General features: G+C 38.5%; 1 protein-coding gene and 1 non-coding gene across 2 annotated transcripts; one reads left to right on the forward strand and one right to left on the reverse strand.

The window, feature by feature from the left end:
• Nucleotides 1-6,243: 6,243 nt before the first annotated feature.
• LOC140860629 (uncharacterized) lies at nucleotides 6,244-9,148 on the reverse strand. The gene is made up of 5 exons (XM_073263631.1): nucleotides 8,669-9,148; nucleotides 8,532-8,588; nucleotides 7,729-8,230; nucleotides 7,320-7,471; nucleotides 6,244-6,936 (listed from the first exon to the last, which is right to left on the reverse strand). Exons 1-5 carry the CDS (start codon nucleotides 9,146-9,148, stop codon nucleotides 6,244-6,246), a joined length of 1,884 nt encoding a protein of 627 aa, XP_073119732.1.
• Nucleotides 9,149-9,795: 647 nt separating this feature from the next.
• Nucleotides 9,796-9,902, forward strand: LOC140869952 (small nucleolar RNA R71). Its single transcript, XR_012146939.1, has one exon. It is a non-coding gene; the product is annotated as a small nucleolar RNA R71 (small nucleolar RNA).
• The last annotated feature ends 11,565 nt before the right edge of the window (nucleotides 9,903-21,467 follow it).

Below are 21,467 nucleotides of genomic sequence, written 5' to 3' on the forward strand. Positions count from 1 at the left end.
AGAACAAAGAAAAGAAAAGAAGAAGAAAGAAACGATCAGGGAAGAAAATAAGAAGGAATAGTATGGGCTTTCTTATTGAGCCTAAGGATAGCGCTTAACTTAGCGCTAAAGTGAGGGATTGAAGAGCTATCGCGCATCTTTCCGGAAGATTTGAAGACTGGAGGCAGAAAGTCATACGCGCCCGCCTGGCTACATGAACGCCCGCGCGTCGCAGATTTCAGCGTTTTTTATTATTTCGGGCAATAATTTACTTGGGCTTTTTGATGGGCTTTTGTGCATGATATAAAAGGAATTCTCTTATCAGACAAGAGGAGAGAGCCACCACACACCACACGCATATCAGAGAAATATTTGATCGTGTGATTTCTGAAGATTTCTGGAGGATTCTGGAGCTTAATTGAAGAACGAAGACGGAGTTTGATCGACCGGACATGGCGTCGACGACAGATTTGTTTTTTATCTTTTATTTTAATTCTGAATTTATGTTTGGATTTCTGAACATGTTTTTGTTTTATTCAGAATTTTATTATGAAATAAATTTTTTGAGTCTAGAGGTCGGATGAAACTTGGTGTAGACGCTTTCATGAATTTTTGATTTTATTGAATTGAGTTTCTTCTAGATTAATTGTTTTTTTCTAGAACTGATTGTCTTTTCAATTATCTGATCAATAATTTATTTTTATATTTATTTGAAATCTGGCACTCGGGAGAGGAGATTTTGAATAGGACCATTAGAAATTACACTGTTAATTATTTATATAGCTCGGGAGAGTGTATAATTTTAACAGAGCTTTTAAAAGAGAACATTGTTTTGTGATAGATCACTGCGATAAATTCTTAATAGGGATATTGGAATTTAATTGTAGTTGATAAAAATTATTTGTTGCTCGGGAGTGTGAAATAATAAACTTAAGTGTTCTTGGCTATTAATTCTTTGAAATTCATGAAGATTAATTAATTAGGATTGATTGTTGTTGAAACCAGGTGAAATCTATACCTCTAGACCATGTTTCTCTGATTGAATTTTATCTGAAAGTTGTGTGCGTGCTAATCAAAACTTCATTGCTATTTTATTTTTCTGCAAAATTTCTGAAAGTTTGATTTTCTAGATAAAGTTTAGACTATTTTAATTACAAGCATTGAATATTTTTATTTTACTCCCTGTGGAATCGATATCTGATTTTATCACTATATTAAAATTTGACACTCGTACGCTTGCGAGGAATTTTCACAACAACATCAGGAAACTCGTTAACCACTGGTATCTCTGTCAACTCAGGGCTAGACCTCTGAACATCCACTGCATAAATCAGGAATCCCTCTGCTCCTCTCTGAAGAAAACGAGACATGGATAACACAGAAATCAAAGGAATCCTGGATCGAGAACCCTTACCGAAAAACTTCCCTTCGTCTGCCATCTCAGTTCTGAATCGGACCACTTTCTGAAAGCAATCTACTGTCGCCCTATACTTGGTCAGAGCATCAATCCCGACGATACAGTCAAAATCAGATATAATCCAAGTGCAATGCAGTTATTCTCAATCGAATTTCCTTCAGATTCTAACACACAATTTCGGACCAATCTCACCGAAACAGTTTCCCCACCCAAAGGTGAAGTGATAGAAACGACATCAGATAATGGCTCAGCAATTAAATCATGCATCACGACAAATCTTTCTGAAATAAAACAGTGAGAAGCACCTGTATCAATCAAAACATACGCATGATAACCAAAAATCAAACAGTTACCTGCTATCACATCATTCGTAGCTGCATTGGTCTGATCCTCTGTCAAAGCAAACACCCTCACCTGCTGTCGAGGAGGTTGGTTCTGATTCTGATTACCTCCCTGACGAGACTGCTGTTGGGGCTGAAAAGAATGGACTGCAGAAGCTGATCTCTCGGGCTGAGCTGACGGTCAAAAAGAACTGCCGCTCTGAGCTCTATCGGATCCCCGCTGAAGACAGACTCTAGAAAAGTGACCCGAATGCTGGCAGAAATTACAACTACCAAACATGCCTCAACACTGATCACTTGGGTGACGGTCTCCACACTTACTGCATGATGCTTTTGAAAACCTTGAATTCTGCCCAGAACTGAACTGTCTAGAGCCACTGGAACTCGATGAACTGCTCCCAGACTTCTTAAATTGCTTCCCTTTTGGTCTATACTGATCTCGCCTATTTTTGCCACTATTGCCTCCCTCAACCCTCTGAGACTGATTCGACTGCTGAGAAGGTTGGTACTGATATTGGGACTGCTGAGGCTGAAACTGAACAGGCTGATTCTGAAAAGATCTTTGCTGCTGCTGAGGAGCTATCTGATTTCCTCGCTGCATCAAAGGTCCAGCTTCGGCTCCCTTTGCCTGATCCATATCATCTGCAAAGTTGTTGGGTCTCCCGGTATTGACCAAAGTGAAAATCTCCGGGTTCAAGTCGTTGATGAAATGATCGGCCTTGGCTTCTTCGTTGTCTGCTATGTGAGGTGTGAACCTCAAGAGACTGTCAAACTTGCTCACATAGTCCTCGATGCTCAAATTCCCTTGCTTCAAATTCACAAATTCGGCAACTTTTCCTTTCGGTATGACACAGGAAAGAATCGTTTGTAGAAATCAGTCTTGAATAAACTCCAAGTGACAACGGTGCCTCGATTCTCATTAGCCCTCTTGGTTGTGGTCCACCAATTCTTAGCAACACCCTGTAGCTGGTGAATGACTAACCTGATTCTGCGGTCATCGGTATAGTCGAGGGAATCAAAGAGCTGATCAATGTCTTTTAGCCAACTTTCACAATCAACGTAGTTCTCGGTACCCATAATGGTAGGCGGTCGGAACGATCAAAATCTCTTCAATAAAGTTTCCATAGGGGTCGCAGTTGCATCAAACTGATCCACTCCAGTACTACCCTGATCATTCGGAGGAGTTACTACTGGCCGCGGATTCTCAGTAGAAGGAGGTACCAAAGGTGCTTGATTCCTTCTCACAGATCATCGAGGTGTCATCTGATATCAAAGGGTTAGGACACAATATCTCAAACTCAATCTCAATCTCAATCTCAAAACCTCGGTGTCCAAAACTCTGCTCTTAGTATTCATGAATCTCAAGGATATACAAGAACAGATAATAGCACAAGGCAGATACATATCACCTAATTCATGCTTTATAAATTAAATCACAAATCATGTAATTCAATTAATTCAAGAATCAATAAAGCATGCTTGCACGTATTTAAAATAATTATTTAAATAAATCAATCACATGCGAGAATTTAATTCATGCGGACTCGATCTACCCCGCTCACTCTAGTTCAATTCCAAGAATCTTATGGCTCTGATGCCACTTAATGTGAGACCCCATTTCTAATCGTCTAATCTCGAATAATTAACTACAATCGAACACAAAGAGCCGAGGAAACGAATCAAATTTTTTTTTAAAATGCCTCGCGCCCGCACGAGATATTGCCTCGCGCGCGCGCAGGCAAAGAGGCCAAAAGCCTCGCAGGGTGCTCGCGCCCGCGCGAGAGAAGTGCTCGCGCGCGCGGGGGCAAAAATACCCGAGCCCCTCCATGCACCCCGCGCGCGCGAGGTCAAGCCTCGCTCGTGCGTAGGCCAAATGGACAGAACGATGCAGGAACCTGGAAAAATCATACAAAGCCAACTCCAACCAATTCAAAACCCATGCACACATACATATCAATATTTAGAACATGCAATATTCTAAGTTCTGCCCAAAATATAATAACAAGTTCGACGATAGGGTTCGTTTGACTATTCAAAATAATATAAGTCCAAAAGGTACAACCCTACGACACACGATGTCTCACTTCTATCATTCTCACCCCGAGCTAACCCAGACGACTCGGTCCGGCTTCTGATCCTCCTGTTGCCAAGTACACATACAAACAAAAACAATAGCCGGATAACCCGGTTAGAAATATAATTTCTAAGTAAAAGATACAGGCATACAATATCAATTAAACACCTCATATTGAAATGTATCAATCATCAATAAATCAAATGAAAGCGGATGTATGCATGACTTCAAAACTCGTGATTATCAAGTCAGATAATCGAAATATCAATCGGTACTCGGTTGGGATCTCGGGGTTAAGTCAGTACAAACAACCCACCTACACTCCCATTCGGGGTGGATGTCGCACAACTCAAACCCCTAGAATTCAAAGCAACTATAAGAAGTATTCTAGCACTTGGAAAAACTCGAAATCCAAAGCCACTTCAATATAGCTCCCTAAATCATCTAATTTCAAAAAGAATCGAATATTCGGCTCAAGATGAATGCAAGTGTAAACAAAATAATCAATCAAGTTCAAACCAACAAATAAACATGCAGTATGTGATTTTAGGGACTCGAGAATCAATTGAACTCGAGTATTCAACCCCATTCAATTAAATGTCGTCTTTTACCTTTCAAGTTCTTCGAGGATTCAAATCTGAAAATGTTGAACATACGGATTCGATATCAATCTACTAATTCAAACAAACCCGGAAATCAAACCGAAGTAATACAACAGATAATCCAAAACTCGATTTCAACGGCATAACGGCTATAAACGGTCAAACCAAAAATCTCCAATCAACAATCATCAACAATACAACTCAACCCAACTTCCAATCCAACAAAACACAACCAAATCCAACCAAAATCCAAAACCCATTTTCAAAAATATGCTCCGAAAATCATATAAAATCCAAACTTTGTTCTTTTTCCAAACCGGCTTCGAATACACGGTCTATGCTAGCTCAAGAACGACATACTCGAAAATTATCAAATTCTGACAACCCGACAAAAATCAAAGTTCATGGATCGTAGCAAAACTTACGTCAAAACGATGCCCTCGTTGCGGTGATCGTGAATCTCAACTCGAAACTAAAATCTGACAGTCGAATCGTGCGAATCGGACGGAAGAAGAGCTTGGAGAATCGTCCATGGCTTTCTCGATTCTGTACGTGCGGATGGGGGAGGGAGAAGGAGTGATGGAGAGAGGTAGGGTAGGATAGTAATAATAATACAAGTCAAAGTTTTGACTTGGTCCACCCCATAATTGCAACTCGGTCCCTGAATTTCCAAATTAAATCAATTCAATCCCGGCTCAAATAATCCCCACTAATAATTAATAATCAACTCTGCTAATCACGAAATAATTAATTTCAGGGCCTTACACATCACCCCCTACATAGTGTTTCAGCCTCTAAGCATTGACCGTTAAAGACTCGTTTCTTGCATCCTTTATTTCAATAGCCCCCGATGGATACACCTTAGTGATTTTGTAAGGACCGGACCACCTAGACTTCAAATTTCCAGGAAAGAGCGTCAACCTGGATTTAAACAGAAGAACTGCTTCCCCTTCCTTAAATTCTCTATGACAAATGCGTCGGTCATGTATTCTCTTGGTATTTTCTTTGTACGACACCACCATATCGTATGCTTGATCTCGAAATCCTCCAATTGGTTTAGCTCAAGCAATCTCTTCACACCTGCAGCAGCAAATTCAAAATTTAATGCTTTGATATCCCAATATGCTCTATGCTTTAACTTAACTGGCAAATGACATGCCTTTCCAAACAACAGTCTATAAGGGGAGGTGCCTATAGGTGTTTTGAAAGCAGTTCTATAGGCCCATAATGCATCATCAAGTCTAAGTGCCCAATCCTTTCTATTTGTACTCATACGTTTTTCCAAAATTTTCTTAATTTCTCGATTGGATACTTATACTTGGCCACTTGTTTGGGGATGATAAGGAGTAGAAACTTTGTGCTTCACACCATATTTCTTCAAAAGTTTTTCAAAGAGCTTATTACAAAAGTGGGTGCCACCATCACTAATAATTGCACGGGGTGTACCAAACCGGCTAAAAATGTTTTTCTTCAAAAATTTTAGGACCACCTGTGCATCATTTGTTGTCAAAGCTTCAGCCTCTACTCATTTAGAAACATAATCGACGGCGACCAAAATGTATTTTTTTGCAAAAGAATTTGGAAATTGTCCCATAAAGTCGATTCCCCACACATCAAATATCTCACACTCAATAATATTATTTAAAGGCATTTCATGACGGTTTGAGATATTACTTGTCCGCTGACATCTATCACACCCAATGACATAAGCACGTGCATCTTTAAAAATATTGGGCCAATAAAACCCACATTCAAGTACCTTGGTTGCCTTCTTGATGGGCCCAGCATGGCCACCTACCTCACGGTCATGACAATGACTGAGGATGCTTTTCATTCTCCTTCCGCCACACATCTCCGGATCATAGAGTCAGCACAAATTTTAAACAAGAAAGGTTCTTCCCAAAAATAATGCTTTACATCTGATAGAAACTTTTTCTTTTGACGAAAAGACAAGTGATGTGGGAGTGTGCCCATGACCAAGTAATTTGCAAAATTAGCATACCACGGCGAGTGTTGTATGGCAAACAACTTTTCATCAGGGAACCAATCATCTATGTCCTCATTATCATTCTGTGCACAATCAGGAATGCATTCTAGTCTAGATAGGTGATCAGCGACAACATTTTCTACTCCTTTTTTATCCTTTATCTCTAATTCAAATTCTTGTAAGAGTAGAATCCACCTAATCAACCTAGGTTTTGCATCTTTCTTTGCCAAAAGGTGTCTTATTGCATAATGATCAGTGTATATAGTGATTTTCGAAAGTACAAGGTATGAATGAAACTTTTCCAGTGCAAAAACTACTGCTAGCAACTCCTTTTCAGTGGTAGCATAATTCAATTGAGCCTCATTCAAGGTTTTGCTAGCATAGTAAATCATACGGAATACCTTGTCTATCCTCTGGCCAAGCATAGCTCCAACAGCTGTGTCTCTGGCGTCACACATCACCTCAAATGGAAGGTCCCAATCCGGTGAAGTCAGCACTGGTGCAGTGACCAATATTTCTCTCAGAAATTCAAACGCCTGCAAACAAGTGAAATCAAAATTAAAAGTTGTATCTTTCATCAATAACGAAGACAGAGGTTTTGCAATTTTTGAAAAATCTTTAATGAACCGCCGATAAAAATAGGCGTGGCCTAGAAAACTTTTGACTCCCTTGATCGTTGTCAGTGGAGGTAGATTCTGAATGACTTGCACCTTGGCCCTGTCCACCTCGATTCCCTGCTAAGATATGCGGTTCCCTAATACAATACATTTGGTCACCATGAAGTGACACTTCTCCAGTTGAGTACCAAATTCTTTTCCTCACATCTCATCAACACATTATTCAGATTATTCAGACATGCATCAAAAGACTGACCAAAAATGGAAAAATCATCCATGAATATTTCTAGAAAATTTTCAACCATATCATGAAATATAGCAGTCATGCATCTCTGAAAAGTCGCAGGAGCATTACATAGACCAAAAGGCATGCGTCTATAAGCAAACGTACCATATGGGCAAGTGAAAGTTGTTTTATCCTGATCTTCAGGTGCAATCGCAATTTGATTGTATCCTGAATACCCATCTTAAAAGCAATAAAATTGATACCCAACAAGCCTTTCTAGCATTTGGTCAATGAAGGGGAGGGAAAAATGGTCTTTACGGGTTGCGTCATTCAATTTTCTATAGTCTATACACACACGCCACCCTGTAACTGTCCTAGTAGGTATCAACTCATTCTGCTCATTCTTAATGACAGTTATCCCCCCTTTTTCGGTACACATTGAACCGGACTCACCAATGCACTATCAGAAATAGGATAAATGATACCTGCATCAAGAAGTTTTATCGTTTCAGCCTTTACTACTTCTTGCATCTTGGGATTCAATCTCCTCTGTGGTTGGACCAAGGGGTTGATGTTCTCTTCCATTAATATCTTGTTCATGCAGATAGATGGATTAATGCCTTTGATATCTGTGACCTTCCAGGCAAACACACTCTTATGAATTTTGAAAACATCCAACAGTCTGGTCTCCATCTCACCTGTCAAAGAAGAAGAAATTATGACAGGTAAATTTCCATTCTCACCTAAAAATACATATTTGAGATGGGTAGGTAATGGTTTCAATTCCACAGTTGGTGGTTCTTCAAGGCTTGGTTTCTGGAGGACTAAATCCTTCCGGTCACCAAGATCTTCGAGTCTGAGCTTTCCACCTTTTCGCCATGACTGGTTATCATTCAAGTAAGTCGTCATCTCTTCTATCTCTACATTGATTAAGTCATCACGAGGAGTAGATAAGAGTGCAACTTCTAATGGTTCCTGAAATGTATCCTGCACATAATCATATAAAAGTGAATCCACAACATCAATCTGAAAACACTCTTCATTATTTTGTGAAAATTTAAGTGCATTAAACACATCAAAGGAGATTTTCTCCTCTCCCACTCTCAGATGTAGCTCTCCCTTTTAGACAACGATTAGTGCTTTCCCTGTCGCCAGGAAAGTTCTTCCCAGAATAAGTGGCATGTCCAAATTTTCCTCCATATCAAGCACCACAAAATCCATCGGGAAGATGAACTTGTCCACTTTCACCAGCACATCTTCTATTATCCCTCTTGGATATTTTATATACCTGTCTGCCAATTACAATGACATCCTGGTGGATTTTGGCTCTCCCAAGTTCAGTTTCCTGAAGACAAAATATGGCATTAAGTTTATACTCGCACACAAATCACACAAAGCCTTATGAAATTGCACATAATTAAAAACACAAGGGATAAAGAAACTCCCTGGATCTTTTTGCTTCGGTGGAATCTTGTTCTGAACTAGTGTAGAGCAATTTTCCGTTAGACTGATCATTGCATGCTCCTCCAATTTTCTCTTGTTGGAGAGAATTTCCTTCAAGAATTTCACGTAACTGGGCATTTGCATCAATGCATCAGCGAAGGGAATGTTTATATTCAATTTCTTGAATAGTTCTATAAATTTAGCAAACTGAGAATCTAGCTTGGCCTTCTTGAGATCTGTAGGAAATGGTGGTGGAATAACAATATTTGACTGTGATGTGGGTGGTTGTGTAGAATCAGAAAACTTACTTGCAGTTTTCCTTGGTGTAGCTGGTTCTGATTCTTTCTCGCCTCGTTTCTCACCCTCAATTTTCTTCCCACTTCTCAATTCAACTGCTTTGACCTGCTCTTTTGGATTATTTTCTGTGTCACTTGGCAAAGTGTCGGGCTCTCTGCTGGACATCGCTTTAGCTAACTACCCTATTTGATTTTCCAAGTTCTTAATCGATGCATCCTGATTTTGCATTCGGGTTTCAGTGGATGATATGAACTTCTGCATCATCTGTTCCATGATTGACTTCTCCTCCTGATGCTATTTTCCATAGTTTTGATTCCATATGGCCTATTGTTCTGTCCTCCCCACGAAAAGTTCTGATGCTCTTTCCACCCTGGATTGTATGTATTTTAGAATGGATCATTCCTAGGGAGGTTTTGATTTCCTACATGGTTCAACATTCCTCCCTCTGGCTGATATGATGGATTGCCTGTCTGACAATCTTTTGTGAAGTGTTCAGCATCACATTCTCACACCACACTTCTTGAATACGCATCGCAGACTTCCCTAGAGTTAGCTCTTCAATCCTATTATTCATGACTTCAGGCTGAGCTGCTACTGAGGTGAATGCATCAACTTGATGCATTCCTGCGGGTCTCCTAGCTGCATTCCTGTCGGATTGAGGGTGATAGCTACTGGATGTCATCTCCTCAATTAGCTCATATCCATCTTTTGGAGATTTTCGTAACAAATTACCACATGTAGCTGCATCTAACATGGTGCGATTTGAGTGAGGAATACCATAATAAAAAGTTTGTACCACAAGACCGTCTGGTAGTTGGTGATGTGGGCATCTCCTCAGCAGATCTTTGTAGCGCTCTCATGCTTCATAGAGTGTTTCCTGTTTGCCTTGAGAAAATGTTGTGATGTCATCTCTGAGTTTCATTGATTTGGATGATGGAAAATATTTGGTCAGGAAAGCCTTTGCGAGATCATCCCATGTAGTGATGGAACCTGCAGATAGATTTGTTAGTCATGCTTTAGCCTTATCTCATAACAAAAAAGGGAATAAACGCAAACGAATAGCATCATCAGAAACTCCCTGCATCTTGGAAGTGTAACAGATTTCTAGAAAATTTGTCAGGTAAGCATATGGGTCATCGATTGTCATCCCACCAAATTGGACTGTGTTTTGCACCATTTGAATGATAGCAGGCTTTATTTCAAACTGATTTGATGCTATGGTTTGCCTGATGATGCTTGGTCTGGCATTTTCGATGGATGGCAAAGCGCTATCCATCATGGATCTGTAGATAGGTGGTGCATTATTCTTTGCTTCTTCATCTCCACGTAGTCGTTCTTGTTCTGCCATTGCTTCTTTTTGTTGTATTCTTCTTCTACGAAAAGTTCTTTTAATTTTTGGATCAAAAGGCAAGAGTTCTGCTTCGGGTGAATGTTGCATGCACTGCAAGAGAATCCTGCAGTTCACAGATGAAAATAGTGATTAAAATTAAGTAGGGAAAATAAATAAAAAATAAAAGTAATCAATAGTCTTCGGCAACGTCGCCAAAAATTTGATCGAGCAAATACTAACACTTAAATTCAATATGATTATCTCTCTCTTATGCTCAAAATCATCGCAAGTGCACGACTCAAGTTATAGAAAAGTGTACTGAGTACGAGTATCGTCCTCAGGGACTACGTCACAATAATTCAATTATTTAATTTCTCTACCCAAAGTAACGAAAATTTGATCATTGATTGTTCTAAAATTATAAAGTAAAGAATTCAATTTAAAAATACTTGAATGAAAATAAAATAAACCACAGCAATGCTTAGCGCAGAAAAATATAATATGAGGAAATTTTGTTGGAATCTCGATTCACTTTCCCCCTAATTGAATTTGGACGATTGAAATTACTCTTACACTCATAAATTTGACAAGAACTCCTGAAATATCGACACTCTCTCTCGGGTTTATGTCAATCTAATTCAAGTTAATGAAACAATCAAATCACTTTGATTATTTATCATTACTGATTGCTTTGCGTTCATTGAATTCCTACAACTTCCAACCTTGTGGTCTATGGTTATCAACATGTACTAAATATCATATTTGTATGCATATTTTAAGTCCATGGATTTTATCACTCGTCCTAATCATGAATCTATCTCTCGACAGCAATTCACAATCAACGAATCTATGTTAAAGTTAGCTACTCATGTTAAAAACTCCATCAATTCGTCCAACGATTCAATCACAAAAACATGTTTCGGGGTTAGGATCCCCTAAATTCCAACAAAAGAAATTTTAGCTACTACAACTCATAATAAAATTCAATCTAATAAAGTTTTTAACATAAGAATTCAGAAATCGTGAAGAAGAAGAACTCCCAACGAGAAGAAGAAACTTCAATCTTCAAAGCCCACTCTTCCTTGATTTGCTATGTTTTTCCAACCCTCAAAACGTCTGAAAAGATTCTATATATAAACCCTCAGAGTCCTTTCCATATAAAACTCCCGAAATAAAGTTTTCCAAAAATTACGCGCGGGCGCTCGGTCTGCTGATTTTTACCGACCGAGCGCTGGAAATTGGCCAACCTTCTGCCCGTTCTTAATCAGTAAGCGCTCGGTCTGCTCTTTTTCACCGACTGAGCGCTCAAAATCCTTCAACTCTCTGCCTGCCTAAATAATTCCAGCGCTTGGTCTGCTCTTTTCTGCAGACCGAGCGCACCCCCTGATGAAGCCTGAAATTATTTTTTCTCCTTTTCCTGCCAATTTAACCATAAATCAATAGGAGTAAACAAAACACACAACATTACACTAAATGCAAACAAAATTTGATAAAAACTAACAAGACGACAAAGAACGAATGCAAAACACCAATAAAACAAACAATAAAACACCGAAAAACGACTCTTATCACAAGCCAACTAACAGATTGAACAAATATATGTAATGACTGAACATGTATGTAAATAACACAGATATGTTTATGGATGTTCGAAGACTTAACTAATTCTACGTCACCCCTTCTTTCAAGAAGAAAAGATCCACTAGAAGACTTTGGTTATTACAACGTCTTGTAATACACCCACTCCAATCGTAGGACTTATCCTTTCCTAGATCGAAACTCCTAGTATACAACCAAGTTAAGACATCACGTCCTAACAACAAAATATAATAATGAATGAATCCTCATATTCATATAGTAGATCAACTCCTTATGAACAATAGGCAGTTGAGAATTGATTATTTTTCCTTGATTATCCTTGGATCTGATATGTCACTGTATGTGGGAAATATAAGCATATATGATAATTATTTTAAATAATGCTCGAAGAGTATAACAGCTTGTATTTTGTGTATATCTTGCTGTGTTGAATAATCCTTCTTCTGCTCTCTTTCTCTCTCTCTTGTATCTTCATTCATTTATATAAGCATGTGTCTTTGCAACGTTCGACTTTAAAATTAATGCATGTCTCCATTATCTCTAGATCTTCAGTAAGTCATTATGAGATCTTTTAATGAAGTTGCACATCTTTTAATGGAAATGTCTAAAGTTTGCAACGGCTTCTTATATTTGAAATAACTTTGTAAATGTTCGAGCAGTCGGGTATATACTCCAGTTTTCTGATCAATTTATTTCATGAGAAGTCTTGATTTTGGACTGGTTATATGATCTAACTTTTTCAAGTGGTCTTGAACTTCATAAATATAATATTTGACTGGACTGCTTAATCTTGGACTGCTTGATTTTTGATTGGACTGCTTGAATATTTTTGTGTTTTGTCAAACACCAAAACTTATCCTAACATATTGTTATGAGTGTGTAAGGTACATTAATTGATGAGGAGAACAAAAAATCAATCATTGAAATTGATTCATCGATATTGTTGGACGAGGTAGGTAATAAAGTTTACAAGGAAAAAATATGAGGTAAGTGTATTGTCGATAAGATTTATTGTCACTAATTTCTCGTTATTTGATGTAGGTGACAAGCAATATTTTAGGACAAATCATTTTCAAGAAAGAGAGGATGATACGATCATGGATTTGCGAGATCAAGTTTCTAAGAAGGCATGGATCCCTTGGAGTTTTCGGAAGGACCGATAACAAGGGGCCAAAGCAAGAAGTCTAAAGAAACACTTCAAGAAATCATGATGAACTATGAAGAAGCATCCACAATCATCTCATCAAAGCTCGAAGGATTTTAAAATCAATGTTAAAACCTAATGGGGGGGGGATTTAGGTTCTATTGGCAACTTTAGCAATTTAAAGCGATTATGCAAGTACGCAAGCGGAAGACTTAAGCAATCAAATAATAAGTGCGGTAAATAAATGCGTAATGTAAATAAAGAAGTAAAAGGGATAAGAGATGTTTATGGAAGTTCGACGATAAATCGTCTACGTCTCCCCTTCTTGGTTAAGTCGATTAACCAAGGATCCACTAGCACTTCGAACGTCTTGGCCTTGATGGCTCCAAGGATAGCCTTACAACTTGACACGATCACCGTGCCGATACAACTCAACACTCTTGGCCTTAAGGGCTCCAAGGATAGCCTCAACACTTGTAAAATACACTTGGCTTCACACACAAGTGTTTACAAAACCGAGCAACCAACTCACAAACAAACAACCCTCGATTTTACAACCCCGTATACAACTCGATATGTGAATATATTTTGAACACTCAAAAGGGGCTAAAAATTGCTCAACAAATGGCTTGAATAATTTTTGAGAGGATTGAGAGACTTGAAGATGTTGGGATATGTTGAATGGCCTCGGAATGCCTCCTTTTATAGCTGAAAATTCGGAATCGATCGGAACTTCCGATCCCTGCATCGGAGCTTCCAAAATTTGAATTCTGAGACACGGGGGTGTACTGGATCGGAACGTTCAATCCACTTTGGAGCTTTCTATCGGCGCAATAAATGTGTTGTCGAGCAAAATTCTTCCGGACAAGATTATCAGGCGGCCGTTCAAGATCGGAACGTCCGATCATGTTCGGTGCTTCCGATCTGCTTCACTTCGTTGCCTCCGATCTGCTTCCGAACAATATAATATTCTTAGAAAATGATCGGACCTTCCGATCATAGATCGGAGCTTCCGAACTTGTTCTTAGTAGCTTCCGTTCTTCATTCCAAACAATATAAAACTCCCTGAAATAGATCGGAGCTTCCGAACCCTGATCGGAGCTTCCGATCCACCCTTAGCTTCCGAAGACGCTTCTGATCATGATCAGGGGTTCCGATCTCCAATCGGAGCTTCCGATCCCGTAGCAGTATACTTCTTCGAATTTTGTTTCTAATCTTGAGTATGAATTTAGTCTTAATTCATCTTGAAAATTTTAACTCTGTAATAAGCTCAATGTAAAGATTAATAACATTTTAACCTAGTTTTGTTAATCATCAAAACATAGAGAAATAAGACTTGTTAATGCATTAAAAACATTAATCTCATAATTCGAGATTTATATGCGTTTAAGGCGTAACAACCTCCCCCTTTTTGATGATCACAAAACTTGGTTAAAATTAGGAGATAAAATATACGATAATCATAAACAATTTTTTTTTATAAGTAACAGAGTTAACGGATAAACAAATTTTATCAGATAAACAAATTTTATCCCAATTAATATTTTAACCATTAATTCTCCCCCTTTGTGATAAGCAAAAAGTAATGAAACATAGAATTAAAAAATACGCAACAATTTCATTACAATAATAAATTTTTTTTAATACAAAGCAAGAGAAAAATTACAAATAAAAATAAATTAAAAATCTAAGAGTCATCATCATGCTGCGGAGGAGGATAGCAAGCGGCGAAGTCATCAAATCGAGTCTCCAGAGAGGCAACTCTAGCAGTCAACTCGGTAAAATGAGTGTGCATACTCGTCTCAATGCGATGAAGAGTCTCGAAGAGTCGGTCGCTAGGAAATTGGTTTATTGGTGTAGGAGGAACCTCAGGAGCCTGGAAAGGAAGATCACCAATGGTAGATGCAAAGGCCTCAAAACTGGAAGAGGATGGAATATCAGTGTTGGGCGGACCAGTCGGAAAACCTTTGGTTTGGATAGAGTGAGGAAGAGAGGAAAAGTCTCGATGAAAATCAGAAATAGGAGAAAATCTAGAAAAAGCTCGACTAGGATCATCAACCCATCGAGAATACACAGGATTCCAAGATAAATCCATCCTGATAATAGACTGATGGTTGATGATATGACTCGACTGGATTTCAAGAGAAGGGATCCCCTCAAAATCAATATCAAAACGACTCAAAATCCGGTTAATAAACCGGGCAAAAGGAAAGGAAACCTTTTTAGCCGTCGTTGCCGTGTGATGCATAGTCTGCATAACAAGGCGAGGAAGGTTAAAAGGTCGAGAGGAGATGATATGAAAAAGGATATACAAATCCAGATATTTGCAAGTGGAGAGGTCTCCACTGCGGGGAACTATGGATGTGGTAATGAGTTTTTGAATGATTTGGAAATCAGGACAAAGACTCTTGAGATGGATTCGATCGTCAGCACCAGTGGCTTGTCGAATGAGAATAGTACTAAGAAAGAGATTACGATCAAAATTTGAATCATTTTGTGGCCAAGTTTGGAAAAAGTATTCACCGGGTCCATTCCTGGGAAGATCAAACCAGGAGGACAGATCAGCAGAAGAAAAGATGATATGCCTTCCTTGAACGATCGTGGAAATGGTGATATCACCATGCCCTAATTCGAGTTCAAGGTTTGCATAGAACTCGTGAATCAGTGGAGGAAAGATTCGGTCGGGGACAGATGGCTGAAAAAAGGATTCCCAATGTTGAGCATTGATTAAGTTCAACAGTAGGAGATGGGATTGGGCCAAGTAGGTAGTATCTAAGATACGACCTGGATGAATATGACGATGCAAATAATCATCAGGAATGGACCTAGAAACAGCTGGTTGGGTAGGATCACGGATAATAATAGGGCGACTAGAACTCGCTTGATCACGACGGCGTTTGACAGGCATTTTTATAGGTTAGAATCGGATAAAATAGAGAAAAGAGAAGAAATTTAGGTGCAAGAAATCGAACTGAGCGATCTGATATTTATAGGGGTTGGAACGATCGGAAGCTCCGATCCGGATCGGTCGTTCCGATCGTGCGGTCCACTGAGGTAAGGCCACGTGTCGATCGGAAGCTCCGAACAGGCTTCGGATGTTCCGATCCTGAGGCGGTAATTAAAGATAAGGCGGTGAAAAGTAATTTGAAAAGACGGATCAGATGGGGATCGGACTTTTCGATCGTGATCGGTGGTTCCGATCCTCATCTTGGAGGGAAAATTTACCGCGCAAGTTGAAAAGTGGCGGGATACAGATCGGAAGTTCCGATCTGGATCGGTGGTTCCGATCTGCCTTAGGAAGAAAGCATGATTTCGACTCTTTAAAATTTATTTTATTTAACATTTAAGCAAATAATTCACATAAAAATGTGAGCTTCTTAATTTTGAATAAATACAATTGATTTGTATTATCCAAAATTAATTTGCTCGAATTTAATATTAAGCTCCCCCTTAATATGACATTAAATTTAATTTATGCCTACAAGTGATTACAACTCAATCATGCCAAGTTCACCACGCACACGAATAAAAGTATTTTCATCTAGTGGTTTTGTAAAAATATCGGCAATTTAATTTGACGTGTCAACATATTGAAGTTCAACTTCATTTCGTTCGATGTGGTTACGAATAAAATGATGACGAATGTCAATATGTTTGGTGCGCGAATGTTAAATCGGATTCTTTGTAAGACATATGGCGCTAGTGTTGTCACAGAAAATAGGGATTTTTGAAAAAGAGACGTCATAGTCGAGCAATTGATGCTTCATCCAAAGAATTTGCGCACAACAACTACCAGCAGCCATATATTCGGCTTCGGTCGTTGACAACGAAACACAATTTTGTTTTTTTGAAAACCAAGAAACTAAACAGTTTCCTAAAAAGAAACAAGTTCCACTAGTGCTTTTACGGTCCACCTTATATCCACCAAAGTCGGCATCACAATATGCTTTTAAATCAAAGAAAGAATTTTTCGAATACCACAAGCCGAGATTTGGAGTATTTGAAAGATATTTGAAAGTGCGTTTTAAGGCGAACAAATGTGATTCCTTTGGACATGATTGAAATCGTGCACACAGGCAAACACTAAACATAATGTCCGATCTACTAGCAGTAGCATATAATAAGGAGCCAATCATACTACGAAAGGAGGATTGATCTACAGTTTTACCATTTTCATCCTTGTCGAGTCTGATTGCTGTGCTCATCGGTGTAGATGATGATTTTGTGTTCTCCATTCCAAACTTCTTTAGAATCTCCTTGATGTATTTTCTTTGGTTCACAAAGAACCCATCCTTGCACTGTTTGATTTGTAATCCAAGAAAATAGTTAAGTTCCCCCATCATACTCATCTCGAAGTGTTCCTGCATCAACTTAGAGAATTCTTGACAAAGAGTTTCATTAGTAGAACCAAAAATTATGTCATCAACATAAATTTGCACAATTAATAAATCATCTTTGTCATGTTTGGTAAACAAAGTAATATCAATCTTTCCTCTTGAAAAATCATTTGAAGCATTGTATGGTTTGAAACAAGCTCCTCGAGCTTGGTATGAAAAACTATCAACTTTCCTTATCAATCTTTCCTCTTGAAAAATCATTTGAAATAAGGAAAGTTGATAGTTTTTCATACCAAGCTCGAGGAGCTTGTTTCAAACCATACAATGCTTTGTTTAGTCTAAACACATGATCAGGCAAAGAAAGATCAACAAAGCCATCAGGTTGCTCAATATAAAACTCTTCTTTCAATTCACCATTAAGAAAGGCACTTTTGACATCCATTTGAAATAACTTAAAATTTCTAGAGCAAGCAAAAGCAAGTAGCATGCGAATAGATTCTAGTCTAGCAACAGGCGCATAAGTTTCATCATAATCTATGCCTTCTTCTTGACTATATCCTTTAGCAACAAGCCTAGCTTTATTTCTAGTGATAGTGCCATGCTCGTCAAGTTTATTCCTAAACACCCATTTAGTACCAATGATAGATCTATCATGCGGCCTAGGAACAAGAATCCAAACATCATTGCGTTTAAACTCATTCAACTCATCTTGCATCGCAATTATCCATGCATCATCTAACAAAGCATCATCTATGCATTTAGGTTAAACATGCGAAACAAAGGCAAGATGATTACAAATATTATTAAGAGAAGAACGAGTGGCTACTCCCTTCGAAGGACTTCCGATGATAAGATCCATTGGGTGATCTTTGTGAAGCGTCCAATCCTTCGGAAGTGGTGTTTCCTCAACGGAAACATCTATATCATTTAGGCTTGAGGAAGCCAACTCTTCTTTGAGTAATTCTACATCATCAATGTTAGTGCGAACAATAGTAGACATAGATTCATCAAAAATAATATGCATAGATTCTTCAACAAGTAAAGTGTGTTTATTAAAAACTCTAAAGGCCTTACTTGAGGTAGAATATCCGAGAAAGATACCTTTGTCGGATTTGGCATCAAATTTGCCAAGGTTGTCCTTACCATTGTTATGTATGTAGCATTTGGAACCGAAAGCTCGAAAGTAAGAAATGTTAGGATTTCTCCCTCTCCATAATTCATATGGAGTTTTCTTGAGAATTGGCCTTATTGATACGCGATTGATAATGTAACAGGCAGTGTTCATTGCTTCAGCCCAAAAATATTTTGGTAGAGAATGCTCACATATCATGGTCCTCGCAATCTCCACAAGTGTCCTATTTTTCCTCTCAACGACCCCGTTTTGTTGAGGAGTCCTAGGACAAAAAAAATTATGACCGATGCCTTTCTCTTCACAAAAGTTTGAAAAACTCTCATTTTGAAATTCAGTTCCGTGGTCACTACGGATCTGCTTTATTGAAAGATTTTTCTCATTCTCAACACGTTTCACAAAAGTTTTAAAATAATCAAAGGCATCATTTTTGTGGGCTAAAAACAATGTCCACGTGAATCGTGAGAAATCATCCACAATAACAAATGCATAAAGCTTCCCTCCTAGGCTAGCGTTCCTCGAGGTACCACATAGATCTAGGTAAAGAAGTTCAAGGGGCATAGAAGTTGATATAAAATTTTTGCTTTTAAAAGATTCCCTTGTATGTTTGCCAAGTTGACATGCATCACAAATATAATCTAATTTTAAATTGAATTTTGGCATATGAACAACTAAATCAAGTTTAAAAAGTTTTTCTATGGTACTAGGACCAACATGACCTAGTCGTCTATGCCAAATAATGTTGTCATCAACATTCAAGGATACAAGGCTTTTAATATTTGATAAAGATAAATTTTTTAAAGAAACCTTGTAAACATTTTCACTTCTATATCCTTTGAAATTTATGGATTTGTCAGTCGTGAGTGATATAGTGCAGTGTTGGGGAGTGAATTTGACTTCATAACCTCTATCGCACAATTGACTTATGCTTAGTAGATTATGCTTAAGCCCTTTCACTAGGAGTACATCATCAATCAAGCAAGATTCAGATATACCTATTGAGCCGATTCTTTCAATGATTCCTTTGTTGTTGTCTCCAAAGGTTACAGTTCCCTTCTCCTTTGATTTGACTGATTGAAGTAGCTCCTTGTTCCCCATCATATGTCTAGAACATCCACTGTCTAGATACCATATGCTAGGGATAACAATTTTCCTATTTCCCTACAAGAAGAGATTTTGGTACCCTTTAGTTCTTTTGGGTCCACAGTGTTAGAAAAGAAAAATACAAAACATATTTCCAAGAGTTCAGTCTCTCATAGCGACATCATCGCCACTTTCTAAGAGTTCTCTCAGTAGTAGGTAGGGCTATGCCTCTTTAAAAACCTATTTTCTTGGACAGAGCAGCGTTCATCAGGAAGACCAGTCGCATCAAGGCAATTTAAACCGGTCTATGATGAACTCCCTTAGATCATGATCTCATAATGCCAACTGATGAGTTGTTAAGTACTCTTAGGCCTCCATTTCATATAGCTCTTTTTATCATATTGATATTTTAAGGATCTACACTTATGTCTAGCATGTCCTATTTTACAACAGTAAGAGAACATGCAGGGGGTGATCTCATTTTTGCTTTAGCAATTAGACTAGTGAAATCTATAGATTTCTTACCATGCCCTATTCCACCCTTATCAAAACTACATTTTGCTTGCTTAGTAAATTATTCAAGTTATTACTACTTACATTGAATTTATCAAAAGATTTCTCTAAGTGAGCTATGTCATCCTTTAATCTTAGGTTTTCATGCTCCTTAGTTTCTAATTCATGTTTGAGCTTTCTATTTTCTTTTCTAAGAGATTTAGCCATATCAAACATGTTTTTATATGCATGTAGTAGTTCGTCATAGGAAGGTACCTCATCATCGTCGTCGGAGACGATGTCATCACTTTTAGCCATGAGGCAGATGTTGGCTTCCTTCTCGTCATCGTCGCTATCGCTCCAAGTGGCTAGAAGTGCTTTCTTCTTTCCCTTGTCAACTTTCTTCTTGAGAGGACACTCATTTGCATAGTGGCCTTGTTGTTGACAGTTGTAGCAAGTAACTTCCTTATCCGGCTTCTTTTGGAATTTGTTTCCTCGCATGAATCGTTTGAACTTTGTTGCGAAGAGCGCCATATCATCATCATCATCATCTTCTTTGGATTGGCTAGATAGAGCAATCCCTTTTGCCTTGGTATCTTCTTTCTTTAATTCCTTCCTTGTTGATAATTCCAGCTCATGGGTTTTTAGAGTCCCATGTAGTTGATCAAGATCGTAGGATGCGGTGTCGCCTTTGTTTGACTCGATGATGGTCGTCCTCTTGGCATCCCACTCCTTGGGTAAGGCGCGTAGAGCTCTCCTCCACACTTGTTTGGTTGGATATTGTTCCCCGAGTTGGGCTAGCTCATTGATAATTTGAGTAAGCCTTCGGAACATAGTATCTACATCTTCGTTTGATTCCATCTCGAATGTTTCATATTTGAGTTGGAATAGATCGATCTTCGTCTCTTTGACTTGATTAGTCCCTTCATGGCATATCTCCAACTTGTCCCATATCTTTTTAGCTGATGAGCACATTGAGATCCGGTTGTACTCATTCATATCTAAGGAACAATGAAGAATATTCATGGCTTTAGCATTTTGAGAAATTAATCGCATGTCCTCCTTGGAAAAGTCGTCCATTCCCTTGGGAATTTTGACACCCTCAACCTCTTTAGTAGGTATGTAGGGACCTTTCACAGTAACTTTCCAAAGATCATAATCTACGGATTGGATATATAGGGACATTCGGTTTTTCCAATATCCGTAGTTTATGCCATTGAAAAGAGGAGGACGATTTGTTGATTGCCCTTGAGCATAGTCGCTCGCTAGATTTGTCATAGAGCCTTTTTGAAAATATTTTGTAAAAAAGGTGGCTTTGATACCACTTGTTAGAACCTAATGGGGAGGATTTAGGTTCTATTGGCAACTTT

This window comes from Henckelia pumila, chromosome 4 (assembly GCF_033568475.1).
Source record: "Henckelia pumila isolate YLH828 chromosome 4, ASM3356847v2, whole genome shotgun sequence".
Lineage (NCBI taxonomy): Eukaryota > Viridiplantae > Streptophyta > Magnoliopsida > Lamiales > Gesneriaceae > Henckelia > Henckelia pumila.